General features: G+C 45.7%; 1 protein-coding gene across 1 annotated transcript; it reads left to right on the top strand.

The window, feature by feature from the left end:
* Window positions 1–6587: 6587 nt before the first annotated feature.
* On the top strand, window positions 6588–7472 carry LOC115286262 (UDP-glucuronosyltransferase 1-6-like). Its single transcript, XM_029932861.1, has one exon. The coding sequence runs from the start codon at window positions 6588–6590 to the stop codon at window positions 7470–7472; it is 885 nt and encodes a 294-aa protein (XP_029788721.1).
* The last annotated feature ends 8592 nt before the right edge of the window (window positions 7473–16064 follow it).

Here is a 16064-nt window from a genome sequence, read left to right as displayed (position 1 = left end):
ACATCCCTGAACGGTCCTTGGAGGTGGGATTATCAGTCTGCACATTTCAGAGGCCTCAGTGGGTTTAGATATGGAACAAACCAGCAGCAACACCGTGCATTTCAGAGACCCTTGTGAGCACCGTTCCATTGCCAATGAGCAGATTAGTGGTATGTGGCTCCAGATCTTTCCTTGGAAACTGGGATACTAATCTCTTTCTGAAAAAAGAGACTTATGTAGTCTGAGGATAAACCCCAAAATTTCCTTGGAACAAATTGCAAAAATACTACTTTTATTACAATTTATTTATTTATGTATTTATTTTTAATTTTTTAAATGTTTACTTTTGAGACAGAGAGAGACAGAGCATGAGCAGGGGAAGGGCAGAGAAAGAGAGGGAGACACAGAACCTGAAGCAGGCTCCAGGCTCTAAGCTGTCAGCAACAGAGCCTGATGTGGGGCTTGAACCCACAAACCATGAGATCATGACCTGTGCCGAAGTTGGACATTTAACCGACTGAGTCACCCAGGTACCCCTATTACAATTTACCTTGCTTCTTATCAGTCTGAGTCCTAAAAACACTGTTTAATAATTCTGTTTTCAAACAGTGTTGTGATACAGTGTGTGATCTCTGCCCAAGGCAAAGATCAAAGCTATATTTTTATCTGGAAAACATGCAAGCATGTGCCTCAGCAAATGTTCCTTATTCATTATTGTTCTTACAAGTACATCACTGGCAATGAGTGTGATTTTTAATGAATGTATGAATGCATGGCCTCTCCTTGGGCGGGCTTTATGCCTGTACTTCTTCCACTGACTCTATGACACCAGCTCAGAATCCAAGCAGATGGATGGTTCTGGGTTGCAGTTTTCCAGTGGCTCCTGCAATTTTGCCCAGCTTCCCTGTGTGTGTGTCTTCTGCTGACATTTGGCTTTGCTGAGCCAGGCAAGCTGCTGGCAGTACCCACAGATGGGAGCCACTGGCTTACCATGCATTCCGTCATGTAGAAACTCATCCACAGAGGGCATGAGGTGGTTTTAATCATGCCAGAGGTGAGTTGGCAACTGGGAATATCATCCAATTTTACAGTAAAGACTTATTCCATGACTTAAACTCTGGAGGAGTTTAATCATCACTTCAAGACTTTCTTTGACTTTCAATGGAAAAATTGGCAACAAAGTTTATTTTCTATGATGATGAGTTCATCCAACTGTCTTCAGTACTTTTTCATACACTGTAAGAATGTGTTTAATGACACAAAAATAATAAAATACATAAAGGAGAGTTCTTTTGATGCAGTGTTTCTGGATCATTTGAATATGTGTGGTTTAATTGTAGCTAAATATTTTTCACTCCTATCTGTGGTCTTTCCCAGGGGAGTATTTTGCCATTATCTTGAAGAAGGTGCACAGTGCCCCAGTCCCAGTCTTGATGATTACAGCTTTGTAATACATCTTGAAGTCCAGGATTGCGATGCCTCCTCCTGCTTCGGTTTTCTTTATTCTTTCTTTCTTTCTTTCTTTTTTTTTTTGGCTAAGATTTTTTTTTTAATAGTTTATTGTCAAATTGATTTCCATACAACACCCAGTGCTCTTCCCTGCAAGTGCCCTCCTCCATCACCACCACCTCTTTTCCCCCCTCCCCCTGCCCCTTCAACCCTCATTTCATTTTCAGTATTCATTAGTCTCTCAAGTTTTGCATCCCTCTTTCTCCCCAACTCTCTTTCCCTCTTCCCCTCCCCCTGGTCCTCCATTAAGTTTCTCCTGTTCTCCTGTTAGACCTATGAGTGCAAACATATGGTATCTGTTCTTCTCCGCCTGATTTATTTCGCTTAGCATGACACCCTCAAGATCCATCCACTTTCCTACAAATGGCCAGATTTCATTCTTTCTCACTGCCATGTAGTAGTCCATCGTGAATATATACCACATCTTCTTGATTCACTCATCAGGTGATGACATTTAGGCTCTTTCCATGTTTTGGCTATTGTTGACTGTGCTGCTATGGACATTGGGGTACATGTGCTCCTATGCATCAGCACTTCTGTATCCCTTGGGGAAATCCCCAGCAGTGCTATTGCTGGGTCATAGGGGAGTTCTATTGATAGTTTTTTGAGGAACCTCCACACTGTTTTCCAGAGCGGCTGCACCATTTCACATTCCCACCAACAGTGGGAATGTATTTATTTATTTTAAAAGTTTATTCATTTTTTTGAGACAGAGAGAGAGAGAGAGAGAGAGAGAGAGAGCGCGCGAGCGCCAGAAAGCATGATCAAGAGAGGGGCAGAGAGAGAGAGAGAGAGAGAGAGAGAGAGAGAGGGAGACACAGAAAGCAGGCTCCAGGCTCTGAGCTGTCAGCACAAAAACCAACACAGGGCTCAAACTCATGAACCATGAGATCATGACCTGAGCTGAAGTTAGACACCTAACTGACTGAGCCACCCAGGCTCCCTTATTTATTTATTTATTTATTTGTTTGTTTGTTTGTTTGTTTTTGAGAGAGAGACACACACACAGTTCTAGCAGGGAATGGGGGGAGAGAGAGAGAGGGATACAGGATCCAAAGCAGGCTCCAGACTCTGGTCAGCACAGAGCCTGACTGGGGGTTCGAACTCGTGAACCATGAGATCATGACCTGAGCTGAAGTCAGAGGCTCAGCTGACTGAGCCACCCAGGCGCCCCTGACCAAAATGTTCTTAAAAAGAGAAATCATGTCTTTCAAAGGTTGATTTGTTTGAACAGGGTATACGTAGCTTCCCACCTGTGTCATTTCTTCTAACGTCTGTTAATCTCTAACTGTTCCCTCCCTTTTCAAAACTCCTGTGACTTTTTGTAGTCACTGGGTCAGTGTCCTGGAGGATGACCCCTCTTCCAGTTTGTCTGACCGCTGTCTGGCGGTGGTGTGAGATCTGTTCCTGGAAACTGGAAGCCGGCGTGGCTCTGATGGATTCCACTATTTGACAGGCGTGCCTCCTCCCTGGTGCCGTGTCCTTAGTCTTGTCCCACCTGGGGAGCACCCCATCGCTGACTCTTCAAGTGCAGAGTCATGGTGGCATGTGTCTGCTTCGGCTTCCCGGCAGTCCTCAGGGACCCAAGACCCGGTGACCAAGCAAGGCTTAGATTGGACGAGTGTCACCCCATGATCTTTTGGTACAGACTTGGGGATCCCAGGCATGGTTGGCGCCATTGACCAAGCTCTGTGTCACCTAGCCTCCACCTGCTTCTCCCTGCATCCCTGTGTCCTTCCTTCCGCTCTCTCACACCCCCCATGTTCCACCCTATTTCAGGCCTGCTGTCACCTTTGCTTTCTAACCACAGCGGCAATTAATGAGCTCTTTGGCGACTCTGTATAATGTCTATTACTCCTCTCGGCATTGTAACCTTCACAAGAGCAGGAATCACATTGGCTTCCCTGTTGCTGTGTCCCGAGTGCTCAGCCTGGTGCCCATGGCACATCTGTTAGATGAACGAAAACACAGTTGGAGGAGGAGGGTGAGCTCAAGGATCTTGACTTCAGACAGCTGTTTAAAGAGGAAGAAAGGCAGGGGTCCCATGTCAGACTCCTTAGGCTGTGGGCTTTTACCCTCCCGTTATGAGCACAAAACACCTTGCAAGATGGGATGGGGCCAAATGCTTGTCTTTTCCCATGTTTCAGTCAAACCACTTTCCAATAATTCCCTTCTACCCTCTGAGACCTCTCAGTGTTAGGAAATGGAGCAGAGCAGACTGGTCACCAACGGGGGTCAGAGAAGTGGGAAATGGCACGTGGCTGAGAGGATTTTTAGGAACAAGAAGATCTACTTGTGCTTAAAAGATTTTTTTTAAGTTTATTTATTTATTTTCAAAGAGAGAGAGAGAGAGAGAGAGAGAGAGAGCAGGGGACGGGCAGAGAGAGAAAGGGAGAAAGAGAGAATCCCAAGCAGGTTTTGCACTGTTAGCACAGAGCCTGATGTGGGGCTTGAACTCATAAACCATGAGATCATGACCTAATATGAAATCAAGAGCCAGATGTTTAACTGACTGAGCCACCGGGGCACCCTTCTACGTGTGCTGTGAAGTAGTTTTCTCTGTGCTCCCTCCTTAGGGACTCTTAATCTTCATGGAAGTTTTGCTTTGGGAAACAGCCTGGCATTTGCAGTTGCTTCAAGGAGGCCTCCAGGGGCTGGGTCCTATGTTGGATTCCAAGTAAAAGCATATCCAGAAGAAAGAGAAGAGAAGATAGCAGAAGTTGCACACAGGAGTCAGACTGGGAAGGGGTGGGGCTCCTGACGTGGTGTTGAATGGTGTTCAACTCTATCTTATCTAGCTTGCAAGGGCCAGAGGATCTCAGCTGCCTCCAGATTTCACAACATCCCTCTGCAGACATTTCTCCTTTCGCATCTCCTCCACCCCTCTTCTCCTCTCTATTCCGTTCCCCTTCCCACCTGTGTCTTTCCTGCCTGTGTCACCTTCTCACCTGGAGCTCTGCCACTAGGGCTCTGCAAAAAAGGACGTGTACTGGCTGACTCGTGCCTGGCGGCCGTGGGTAGTTAATAGGTGAGGCAGTGAAGCCCGGGTCCCCCACCATGGTCTAAGCACCAGAGGACTGCAGGAGGAGCACCATATACAGGGTTTGAGCACGAATTCCAGAACCTTCCGGTCTGGGTTCCTGCACACGCCAGCTCTTTCACTGAGCAGCGATGTAAGCTTCAGTAAGAATCGTAGTTTCTAGAGGTAAAATAGGAAGAAAGTAATTCCACCGCTCAGAGCTCTTTTCCAGATTAAATGCAACAATGCATATAGATGGACTGGTATGTGGTAAAGAATCAGGGACAGTCATAACTGGGTGGGTCACGTGCGTTTCCCAGCACGGATTATTTCCAGCCTCCATGATATTAATATTGACCGTATGATCAGGCACATGATCAGATTCAATAATCCCCTCTTGTTGGGGGCCTCCCACGAATTAAGCCTCACATGGGTGGACTGTCCCCTTAGGGAGAGGTTCCAAATGAAATATTACAAAGCTAGTGAATGTTGGTTTTATTATTAGCCCTGTTTTGCAGATAATGAAACTGAGGCACAGAGAGGCTGAGTGGCCTGCCCATGGTCACACCTCGAGGAAGTGAGGAAGCCAGGACTTGGACACAGACCTTTTTCTTTTTTTTTAATTGAGATATGATTCATGTATCATAAAGTTTGCTCTTTAAAAGTGTACATTTTCACAGATATGAGCAACCATCTCATTCCAGGTCATTTCCTCACCCCCAAATGGAACCCCCTGCCCCCTTGGCAGTCACCCCATCCCCAGCCCCCAGCCACCACTCACCTACCTTCTGTCTCTGTGGATTTGCCTATTCTGACATTTCCCAGAAGTGGAATCATACAGCACACGGTCCTTTGTGACTGGCTTCTTTCCCTTAGTTCTCAAGATTCATCTGTTTTATAACACAAATCAGTACTTCATTTCTTTTTATGGCTGAATAATATTCCATTGTATGGAATCACATTTCTTAAAATTTATTTTTAATGTTTTATTCATTTTTGAGGGAGAGAGACAGAGACAGAGTGTGGTCAGGGAAAGGGCCGAGAGAGAGGGAGAAACAGAATCTGAAGCAGGCTCCAGGCTCTGAGCTGTTAGCACAGAGCCTGACGTGGGGGTCGAACTCACAACCACGAGATCACGACCTGAGCTGAAGTCAGCCACTTAACCGACTGAGCCACCCAGGCGCCCCAAGGGCACGTATCTTTAGGTTTAGATACTGTCTTCTGATAGAACAGAAAACTCCAAATAACGGTGGTTTACCGGAGACCAGAGTGGGGAGATTGTATCAGACTCTTCCATGCGCACTGGGCTTCCTACAGCCCACCTTCTTCTTAAAAATTTTTAAAATGTTTTTGATTTATTTTTGAGAGACAGAGATAGATAGTGTGAGCAGGGGAGGGTCAGAGAGAGATGGAGATACAGAATCTGAAGCAGGCTCCAGGCTCTGAGCTGTCAGCACAGAGCCCGACACGGGGCTTGAACCCACAAACCGTGAGATCATGACCTGAGCCGAGGCCGGACACTTAACCAACTGAGCCACCGAGGCGCCCCTCTGCAGCCCACCTTCTAATCCAGCTGTTGCTGTGGTAACCAGGCCACCAGGACATGGACTGGGCAGCTGTGTGCTGCAAATTGTGAATTTGGGGCATCTGTTGGCACTTCCTTTCTGAGAAAAGCTGAGAAAGTGGAGAAGCACTAACAGCTATTCATGGATGGACATTGTCACCTTGCTGTGGAATCCAGACAGCTCAGGATGGAGGACTGGCACCAGCCTCCAGGGACCTTGCAAGCTGTCCTCAACAAGTGACTGAGTTTGGGCAGAAGAGGCACAATGGTGGAGAGAAAGAGAAAATTAAACCTAGAAGCTCAGGTGAAAGCTGGTAAGGGGGCCTGTTGGTTCACCATGTGTGTGAAAATGGTTAAATATTAATTTAGGTTCTTTTAAAACAAAGGGCAAAATTCAGAGCAAGGAGAGGTAGGCAAGGGCTGTGAAGAGCACTGATTAGTTTAGGGAAAGTCGGCAGCCCTGAAGCTGAGAGAGCGTAAACTATTTATTCGTGTTGCTGCCTGTATCCCCCCCAGATGGCCTGCCTCCACCATGCGTTTCAGAAAGTTTCTGCAGGGGTTTTCCTCTTAGTGCTTTGGGGTGAGGTTGTAGGTGACAAGCTGCTGGTGGTGCCTCAGGACGGAAGCCACTGGCTCAGTATGAAGGAGATAGTTGAGCTCCTCAGTGAGAAGGGACATGACATTGTAGTGCTGGTGCCCGAGGTCAATCTGCTTCTGAAGGAATCCAAACACTACACGAGAAAAATCTACCCAGTGCCATTTGACCAGGAGGAGCTGCAGACCCGTTTCCGATCTTTTGGAAATAACCACTTTGCGAAGAGAGGGCTCCTGAGCGCCGCTCCGATGGAGTACAGGAATAACATGATTGTTATTGACATGTTCTTCATCAGCTGCCAGAGCCTTCTGGGGGACTCCGCCACCCTGCGTTTCCTCCGGGAGAGCAAGTTCGACGCCCTCTTCACAGACCCAGCTCTGCCCTGTGGGGTGATCTTGGCGGAGTACCTGGGCCTGCCCTCCGTGTATCTCTTCAGGGGCTTCCCATGCTCCCTGGAGCACGCAATCAGCAGGAGCCCAAACCCTGTGTCCTACATTCCCAGATGCTACACTCAGTTCTCAGACCGGATGACCTTCCCCCAACGGGTGGCCAACTACCTTGTTAATTACTTGGAAACCTACATATTCTACCTTCTGTATTCAAAATATGAAGACCTCGCATCCAGTATCCTCAAGAGAGATGTGGACTTACCCACCTTGTATCGGAAGGGTTCCATTTGGCTGTTAAGATATGACTTTGTGTTCGAGTATCCCAGACCAGTCATGCCCAACATGGTTTTCATTGGAGGGACCAACTGCAAAGAAAAGGGAGTCCTGTCTCAGGTTGGTGGTTTTGTTTCTCTTTGATTTCTCTGTTTCTTCCTGGATAGACATTGTTCTTATCTGTGCAATCTTCCCACTTGCATTGGCTCTTTGGGTCAACCTGGGAGGGCTTCCTGAAGAAGGAGTTGCCAGACTTGGAGTAGACAGGCTTGGAATGGGGTGGAGGCTGAGGTTCTGAATGATGCAGAGGCTTTGGATGAAGACAGGGTGCATACTTGGCAACAACAGGAGATATCTTTAGCTAGGTCTTCTGGGGACAGTCATAGAATCATAGAATGAGTCTTGAAAATTTCCAGTCTAAACCCTACAACTACCTGCTGTGGAAATAGGTGAAGACACAAGAGGACACAAGAGCTGAGGGGCACCTGGGTGGATCAGTTGGTTAAGCATCTGACTGTTGATTTTGGCTCAGGCCACAGTTTCATGGTTCATGAGATCAAGCCCTACATAGGGCTCTGCTCTGACAGAGTGGAACCTGGATGGGATTCTCACTCTCCCTCTCTGCTCCTCTCCTGCTCATGTACTTTCTCTCTTCCCATCTCTCAAAATAAATAAATAAACTTAAAAAAAAAAAACAATGGACACAGAGTTGAAAGGGCAGTCCAGATAGATACCCATATTCTCTCACCTCTGTGCCTCGATCTTTCCCAGAGCTCTGAACTAGAGATCTGCCAACAACAGCCAGTGGACCACATCTGCCCAGAGACCTGTTTTTTATATGAGCCAGAGCTAAGAATGTTTTTTATATTTTCAAGGGGATATAAAAAGTGGCAATGACAAAGAATACTAGATGGAGACGTGTGTGGCCCTCTAAGCTTGTGTATTTGCTACCTGACCCTTTATTGAAAAAGCATGTTGACTTCTGACCTAAGGCAAGTAAATGTTCTTAGATGCCTTCCTGACATATGGGAAGAGAGCCTAGAGCTATTTGGAAAGTAAAATCTTGTGAGTTTTTTGTCTTTGTTTTTGTTTTAATATTTATGCCTTCAAAAGGCTTCGGATCGCTCTTTCACACCAGAATTCCAAAGCCCCTTTTCTCTCTTCTCTAACATCTGCTGATTTCTTTGTTGACACGTGGGACACTTGGCCATACCTATGAGAGCTAACAGGAACGTGGACAAAATGAGCACAACTGAACCGGTGCCAGGAAGCATGGGGCACGTAATAGAAATCCCAATGCCAGGAAGAGTTAGCCAAGTAGTTAGTTCATAGGCAAAAATATGTTAAGAAACATTTGGCATAAGAAGGAAAAAATAGCATTTTTGGTCCCTTTGGTACCGGCCATTCTATTTTTGCAAAAAAAGAAATGTGTTTAGTCATATCAAGAAACCAGATGGTGGTGAATGTGTTTTTTGGGCATCACGGATTCAACTGTCATCCCTACATGCCACCATAGAGAAAATTCGGTGTTGGGCAACATGTAATTATCAACATGTACTTTTATTTTAGGAATTAAATGGATCAAAGTCAGAGGTATTTTTTTTTTTTTGGTCAAATGATCAAACCAGGTCAACACTGTGAAAAAAAATTTCGTACTTTGCAAGGATGGAAATATTTTAGAATCATTGTGTTTGCACGATATGGTGAATGTACTAAATGCCATTGAATTATTCACTTTAAAATAGCTAATTTGGTTACATGACCTTGTATAAAAAAGTCTTTGAAAAAGAAGATATATCATAGATCAGGAAAAGTAAAGGCCTGATTTAGAGCTGAAAACAAACCAGAAAACCCAAACACTCCTTAGTAGGCAAATAATTTGATGGGGTAATCCATAAGCCCAATACAAGTGGCCACGAAAAATTTGGAAGCATATTTGACCTCAGAAATAATCTAAGAAATTCCAGTGAATCAACAGCAAGATTCAATTTGCTTATGAAATCAGCAAGCACATTTTACAGGTAACTCTTGGCCCAACTCTAAAGCAAGTATAGTAAGTTTCTTGTTACGCTCTTGCTAACGTGCAGAGCCTTGTGAGAGCTAGAGCTTGGGGAACGTTCCATGCATAGTGCTATGATTCACGGTTTGGGTAACCCGTGTGTTCCCAGGTTTGCCTGTGTGGAAGAGCACGAGGTCACTTCCTAGAGCCCAAGTTACAGTGACTGACTCTCCCGTGTCTTCTGCCCAGGGAGGGACCCAGCCACGGCAGCTCCATGGTTGGCTGTCTGCCTGGCTGACGGTTCCCACTGGGGGACTCTCAGAGGCTGGGCCTTGGGGCAGCCTCAGATGTCCTGAAGCCACTTATCCCGGCCCTACCCAGGGCCCCTCTCCAGCCCCATGCACCTTGTCACCCGCCCCCAGAAAAGTTCTCAGATCACCTTCTCGAAGGTGCCTTTCCCTGTGCCCAGAGGGGCTCCAATCCAGGGTGGATGCTAGAGCACTCTCTCTGCTCTCCTTGCTTCCTAGTTGAGACCCATCCATCCCATCCTAACCTCTTTTCGTTAGGGTTCCAGTATTCCCATTTTAGAAGAGAGTTTGACGTTACATTTCACTAGTAGAAGGGGCATTGAAGTGTGTTTCTTAGAACAAAGGAATTCAGAGAAAAATCCTAGTCTCTCCTACCTGCAAAGCAGAGAACTGCTCAGAGCTTCGAGGACAGGTTTCTACTCTCCCTTTTGGGGCCACCCAAACCCAGGGAGCTCAGGCTTCCGGACCAGCACATCCTATCAGCACAGCCTGCTCTGTGGGAGGGAGTGAACCAAAGCCCAACCCTAGCCTGAGCCAGGGTGGGAAAGGGCCAAGTTCCCCTCCCCTGCTGGCTCCTGGGATCCCTTCTTGTCCTCACGACATCAGTCCAGTAAGAGCTACCAGCCTTGCATTCAAGCCCAGCTGTGTGGCCGAGGCAGGTGGCCTCTCTCCATCTGTGGAATGGGAACACTATGGGGTTGGGGGCAAGTAAGATGGTGTTCGCAGGAGAACTTTGAAAACCGTACACACAACACATGCGGGACAGGCTGCTTCAGGCTGGAATAACAGGACGGAGCCCCCTCAGACAGGAGACAGTCCGATTCTCACACCAACGGGCAAACCAAGTGAGGTGTCTGATGCCACGGGCTGCGGCGAGAACCCAAGTCCTTGTCACTCTGTCCCCCTGAGACCACAATGGTTGGCCAGCACTGTTTTTCCAGGGATATAAGGCCTGGAGAGTAGCAGCTCCTGAAGGGGGGAAGGGGGCTGAATGATGAGTCAGCACATCTCAGGGGCTTCGTCCTGGCCATGTGGCCTTGGACTTCAGCCTTCTCATCGTAGAATGGGGCTGAGAGCACGTGCCTCGCTCCTCACAGGGCTGTTTGAGGATCACATTGGCAGCGTGAGAAGGTGCTTTGTGGTCTGTCAGGGGGAAGCTGTGGTCCCTGGTCCTCCCTTCTCTGGACCTTAGCTCATTGCAGCCTAAGACTTCCTGGGAGGTGATAGAAACATTGTTTTCTCACAGGATTCTTTGGGGAGCATTTTCTCAGAAAGCTAGATCCTGATTCCTCAGGACTGATTCTTGTGTTCCCAGGTTTCCCCCTGTTGTGTTCTGGAATCATCTAGATAGTGGTTCTCAAACAGGGGCAATTTTGCACCGCTAGGGAGCGATGTCTGGAGACACTTTTGGTGTCACAATTAAGGGATGACACTGTCATTTAGTAGGTAGAGACCAATGTGCTATTAAAAAGCCCATGAAACACAAGAAATTCCCACCTGCTTTCTCTCAACAAAGAGTAATCTGTCCCCCAAAGACACTAGTGCTGAAGTTGAGAAATACTGATTTAAATCCATTCCATGTGAATATCAGTAACTTCTACCCAGCAAGGCCCACTCGCTGGGCCAGCTTGTCTCCCTTCAGGGCTCTCTACAAGTACCAGTCTCTCGGGCTGCGGTCTCTACATTTATCGATTCAACTGAGGATTGGTTTCTAAGTGAGACTGGGGAACAAAACCTCAAAATGCCAAGTCATTCTTAATATGCACTTTTAGAAATACACGATCTAGGCCAATATCTACAATGCCTTTCATGTTTTCCTCTCAAAAAGGGTTTTGAAATGTGTTTATCTTCGTGGCTGATTAGACTTGCAGAACATTGACAGTATTGTTTCTGTTAATAAGTAATTATCCAATGTAGCTAATGAATCAGTGTTTTTTCAAAAAATATTCAACATGAGTATCCAAAAAACTCAAACCTTGTTTGATTCATAATTCACATAACTCTAAGAGAATGAGATTAGGTGGGTTAAAAAAAAAAGAAACAACTTTACTTAGATATACTTCATAGACCATAAAATTCATTCATGGCAAGTTTATAATTCGATGGTTTTTAGAATTTTTGTAGATGTGCACAACCATTATCACAATCTATTTGGGACTGTTTTCAATCGCCCCTAAAAGAAACCATGGCCCCATTAGTAGTCACTCTTTAGCCTCAGGCACTAACCAACTTAAGCTTCTGCTTAACCGACTGAGCCACCCAGGTGTCCCTTAGTTCCAGAACATTTTTATCACACACCCACAGGACACGACATACCTTTTAAGTAGTCACTCTACATTCTGCCCTCCCCAGCCCTCAGCAACCGCCAATCTGTTTCCATTGATAGATTTGCCTATTGTGTATATTTTGTAGAAATGAAACTGTACAAGGGCTCCTGGGTGGTCCACTTGGTTTAGTGTCTGACTCTTGATTTCGGCTCAGGTCGTGATCTCACATTTGGGGGTTTGAGCCCTGTGTCCAGCTTCCTCTGTATGGAGTCTTCTTGGGATTCTCTCCATCTCTCTCTGCCCCTCTCCTGCCCTCTCTCTTTCTCAGAATAAATAAACTTGAAAAAAGAGAAAGAAATGAAATCATATACTAGGTGGACTTCTATATCTGTCTTCTTAGCTTAATGTTTCAAGATTCATCCATGATGTTGCATGTATTGGTATTTCATTTCTTTTTTTTTAATGTTTATTTTTTTTGAGAGAGAGAGAAAGAGAGAGAGTGTGAACGGGGTTGGGGGCAGAGAGAGACAGAGAGAGAGAATCCCAAGCAGGCTCTGTACTGTCAGCACAGAGCCCAGCATGGGGCTTGATCCCACCAACCATGAGATTATGACTTGAGCCGAGATCAAGAGTCTGATGCTTAACTGACTGGGCCACCCAGGCACTCCTTTATTTCATTTATTTTTGTGGCTGAATAATTTTCCATTGTGTGGATTATTGTTTATGCATTTATCAGTTGATGAACGTTTCTGTCCTCACTTGATGGGTTTTCATTCTTTGCTGTTGTGAATAGTGCTTCTATGAGCATTTATGTACACATTTTTGTTTAACAGTTATTTTTATCAGCAAAACTAAAAGGCAACTAATGGAATGGGAGAAGATATTTGCAAATGACATATCAGATAAAGGGTTAGTATCCAGCATCTATAAAGAATTTCTCAAACTCAACACCCAAAAACCAAATAACCTAGCAAAGAAATGGGCAAAAGACATGAACAGACACTTTGCCAAAGACATCCAGATTCCTAACAGATGCATTAAAAGATGCTCAACTTCACTAACTATCAGAGAAATACAAATGAAAATCACGATGAGATACCACCTCACAGCTGTCAGAATGTCTAAAACTAACAACTCAGCCAACAACAGATGTTGGTGAGGATACAGAGAAAGAGGAACACTGTTGTGCCACTGGTGGGAATGAAAATTGGTTCAGGAGCTCTGGAAAACAGTATGGAGGTTTCTCAAAAAATTAAAAAATACAACTACCCCCAAACCCAGCAACTGCACTTTAGGTGTTTATCCAAAGGATACAGATGTGTTGTTGCGAAGGGGCACATGCACTCCAATGTTTATAGCAGCGCTATTGACAATAACCAAAGAATGGAAAGAGCCCAAATGTCCATCAACTGATGAATGGATAAAGATGTGGTACATATATACAATGGAATATTACTTGGCAATCAAAAAGCATGGAATCTTGCCATTTGCAACAATGTGGATAGAATTAGAATGTATTATGTATTAGTCAGAGAAAGACAAATATCATATGACTTTGCTCTAATGTAGAATTTAAGATAGAAAACAGATGAACATAAGGGACGGAAAGCAAAAATAATATAAACACAGGGAGGGCAACAAAACACAAGAGACTCTTAAATACAGAGAACAAACTGAGGGTCTGGAGGGATTTTGGATGGGGGGATGGGCTAAATGGGCAAGGGACATTAATATGGACATTTGATGGGATGAACAATGGGTGTAATATGTAGGGGATGAATCACTGGATTCTACTCCTGAAATCATTATTGCATTATATGCTAACTAACTTGGATGTAAATTAAAATAATAAATAAAAAATGGTTGTCTTTAGTTCTTTTGAGTAGAGGTGCAGACATGGATCACTGGGTCGGATGGTAATTCTATGCATAACTTGTTGAGGAACTGCCAAACTGTTCTCTACAGTGGCTACTCCATTTTGTATCCCTGCCAGCAATGCATGGATATTCCAATTTCCCCACATCTTTGCCAACACTTGTTATTTTGCATTAAAATTTTTTTATTGTAGCTAACCTAGTGGGTGAGAAGTGATATCTCATTTTTATTTGCATCTCCTTATTGATGTGGAGCATACTTTCATATGTGTATTGACCTTTGGTCAATAATCTGTTCAAATCCTTTGCAGATTTAAAAGTTGGTTGTTGTTGCTGTTGCTGTTGTTGTTGCTGTTGTTGTTGCTGTTGTTGTTGTTGTTGCTGTTGCTGCTGTTGCTGTTGCTGTTGTTGGAGGAAGCAGCCGGGAGGACACTGGTTTACCTGGGGGCTGGATCCAGGCTTCTCTGCTCCTCCGTTGTCCCTGGAACGTGTGCTCTGCCCATTGTCCTCACAGTGGGAGCTGTTTCCAAGGACAAGGCCTTGAGGGAGGAAGGTGTTGTGGACGGTAGCCCGTATGGATGGTATACATGACTGCACCCAGGAAGGCCTCTCCTAAGATTTGGCAGGCAGGGCGAAGATTATTTGACCTTGCAGCCCCTCAAGACAAGCCTTGTGAGTAAGTTCCTTGTTTATTAACCCCAACCACATCGGTCTGGAGTGGCTCGCCTCTGTCTTTGGTCTTTCCTTGCCCTCCATGTACAGTCACCAATTTGTGACCCAACCACTGATGAACCAGCCAGAAAACTGAAGGAACGGGCTTTGGGAAAGAGGTGTCACGGGAGAAATCCCGAGTTGGCCATCCACCTTTCTGCGGGGAGAGGTGGCATGCATGTTAGATGCTCATGGACCATCAGATGACTACGGGGACACATGAAAACACCGGCTTGTTTGATGTGCTTGTAGGAGCCACTGCACAGAGGGCTCTGTGGCAGAGAAGAGAAACAAATGGCTGCATGGTGGGCTGGCTGCTACCGTGGGCAGCCTGGCAGGCCTCCGAAGCTTAACTGAAGGCTGAGTCTCGAGTTAGAACGTTGGAAGAAGAGCTGAGGTTGAAAAAGGGCATGCAGTGCCCGCTGCTTGGCTGGCTTTGGGGCTGGCAGACAAGGAATGGGTTGGGCACTAAGACAGAGACAGCAGAAAGCGATGACCCCTAGAACTTTGGTCCAAGCTCTAGAAGGGGGCAGAGACCCGATGGTGGGTAGTGGGTTGACTGAGGTGCTGGCCATCTTCTGCTATATGGCTACAAATGAGATCTTAATCTGCTTTTAACAGGGAGGAGTTAGCTGTGGGATGGGTGAGGGCAGAGGTATGAGAGGTGAGTATAAGAAGAGCAGGGATACCCGGCCCGGGCGCCTGGCCACCCTTATGCTCCCGGGCCATCGCAACCCCCCTTGCCCCTTCAGTTTCTGCCTACTTTTGCTTGCTGCCCAACATTTTGTGGGAGTTTCTCATCATTTTCCGTGGGACCACTAGTCCGGTAGGAGCCACTCCTCTTACCAGAAGCCAGAAATGCTTCTGGGTGAATCGAAAAATATTTTTTGGTCGTGTTAAAAATTCCAGTCTATAGATCTATAGTTTAATCTGGGACAAAATCAGAAGCGTTATGATTTTAAATCTAACCATCCTGCATGGTGTATGTCTCCTGATTTATCCCATCCAGATTTATATCTCGGAGTTGCTAAAGAAAAAAATTTGAGTAAACTTGAAGATCTATCTGCTTTATTAAGGACTCATGACTTGGGCAGTATCTCATCTAGCAAGTAGAGGGGAGCTCTGAGGCACTGTACAGAATGGATGGTTTTCATAGGAAGGAGGGAGGGGCAAGGAAGGTATTAGCAAAAGACCCCAGTCCCTAAACAGAATAGCAGAAGATTGGAGAAGAGGAGTTGGGACAGAGCGTGATTTGGGACTCAGTGATGGCTTCCCCCTTTTCCAAGGTGAGCAGGCCTTCTAGAAGGGGTGCTGTCTGTCCCCCACCATGCCATCGCTAAGAGTTGTCCTGCCCATTAATGCTGTAAAAAACAGCAACTCTTATTCTGAGGAGTAAATACAGAATGCTCAACGAATGCTTGTGTTGTCTTCAAGTCTCCAGGGCAGGATCCTTCAAGATAGTTCCATATTTCACAGGCATTTCAAGGAGATTTTCCCCTGACCATTGCAAGAGATGTCATGATATGGAACAAAATATCAAAGCCAAAGAGCTAGTATCACACTCTGTTTAGAGAAAG

The sequence above is a fragment of the Suricata suricatta genome, chromosome 3 (genome assembly GCF_006229205.1).
Source record: "Suricata suricatta isolate VVHF042 chromosome 3, meerkat_22Aug2017_6uvM2_HiC, whole genome shotgun sequence".
Taxonomy (NCBI): Eukaryota; Metazoa; Chordata; class Mammalia; order Carnivora; family Herpestidae; genus Suricata; species Suricata suricatta.
This window is presented reverse-complemented; position numbering and strand designations above follow the sequence as displayed.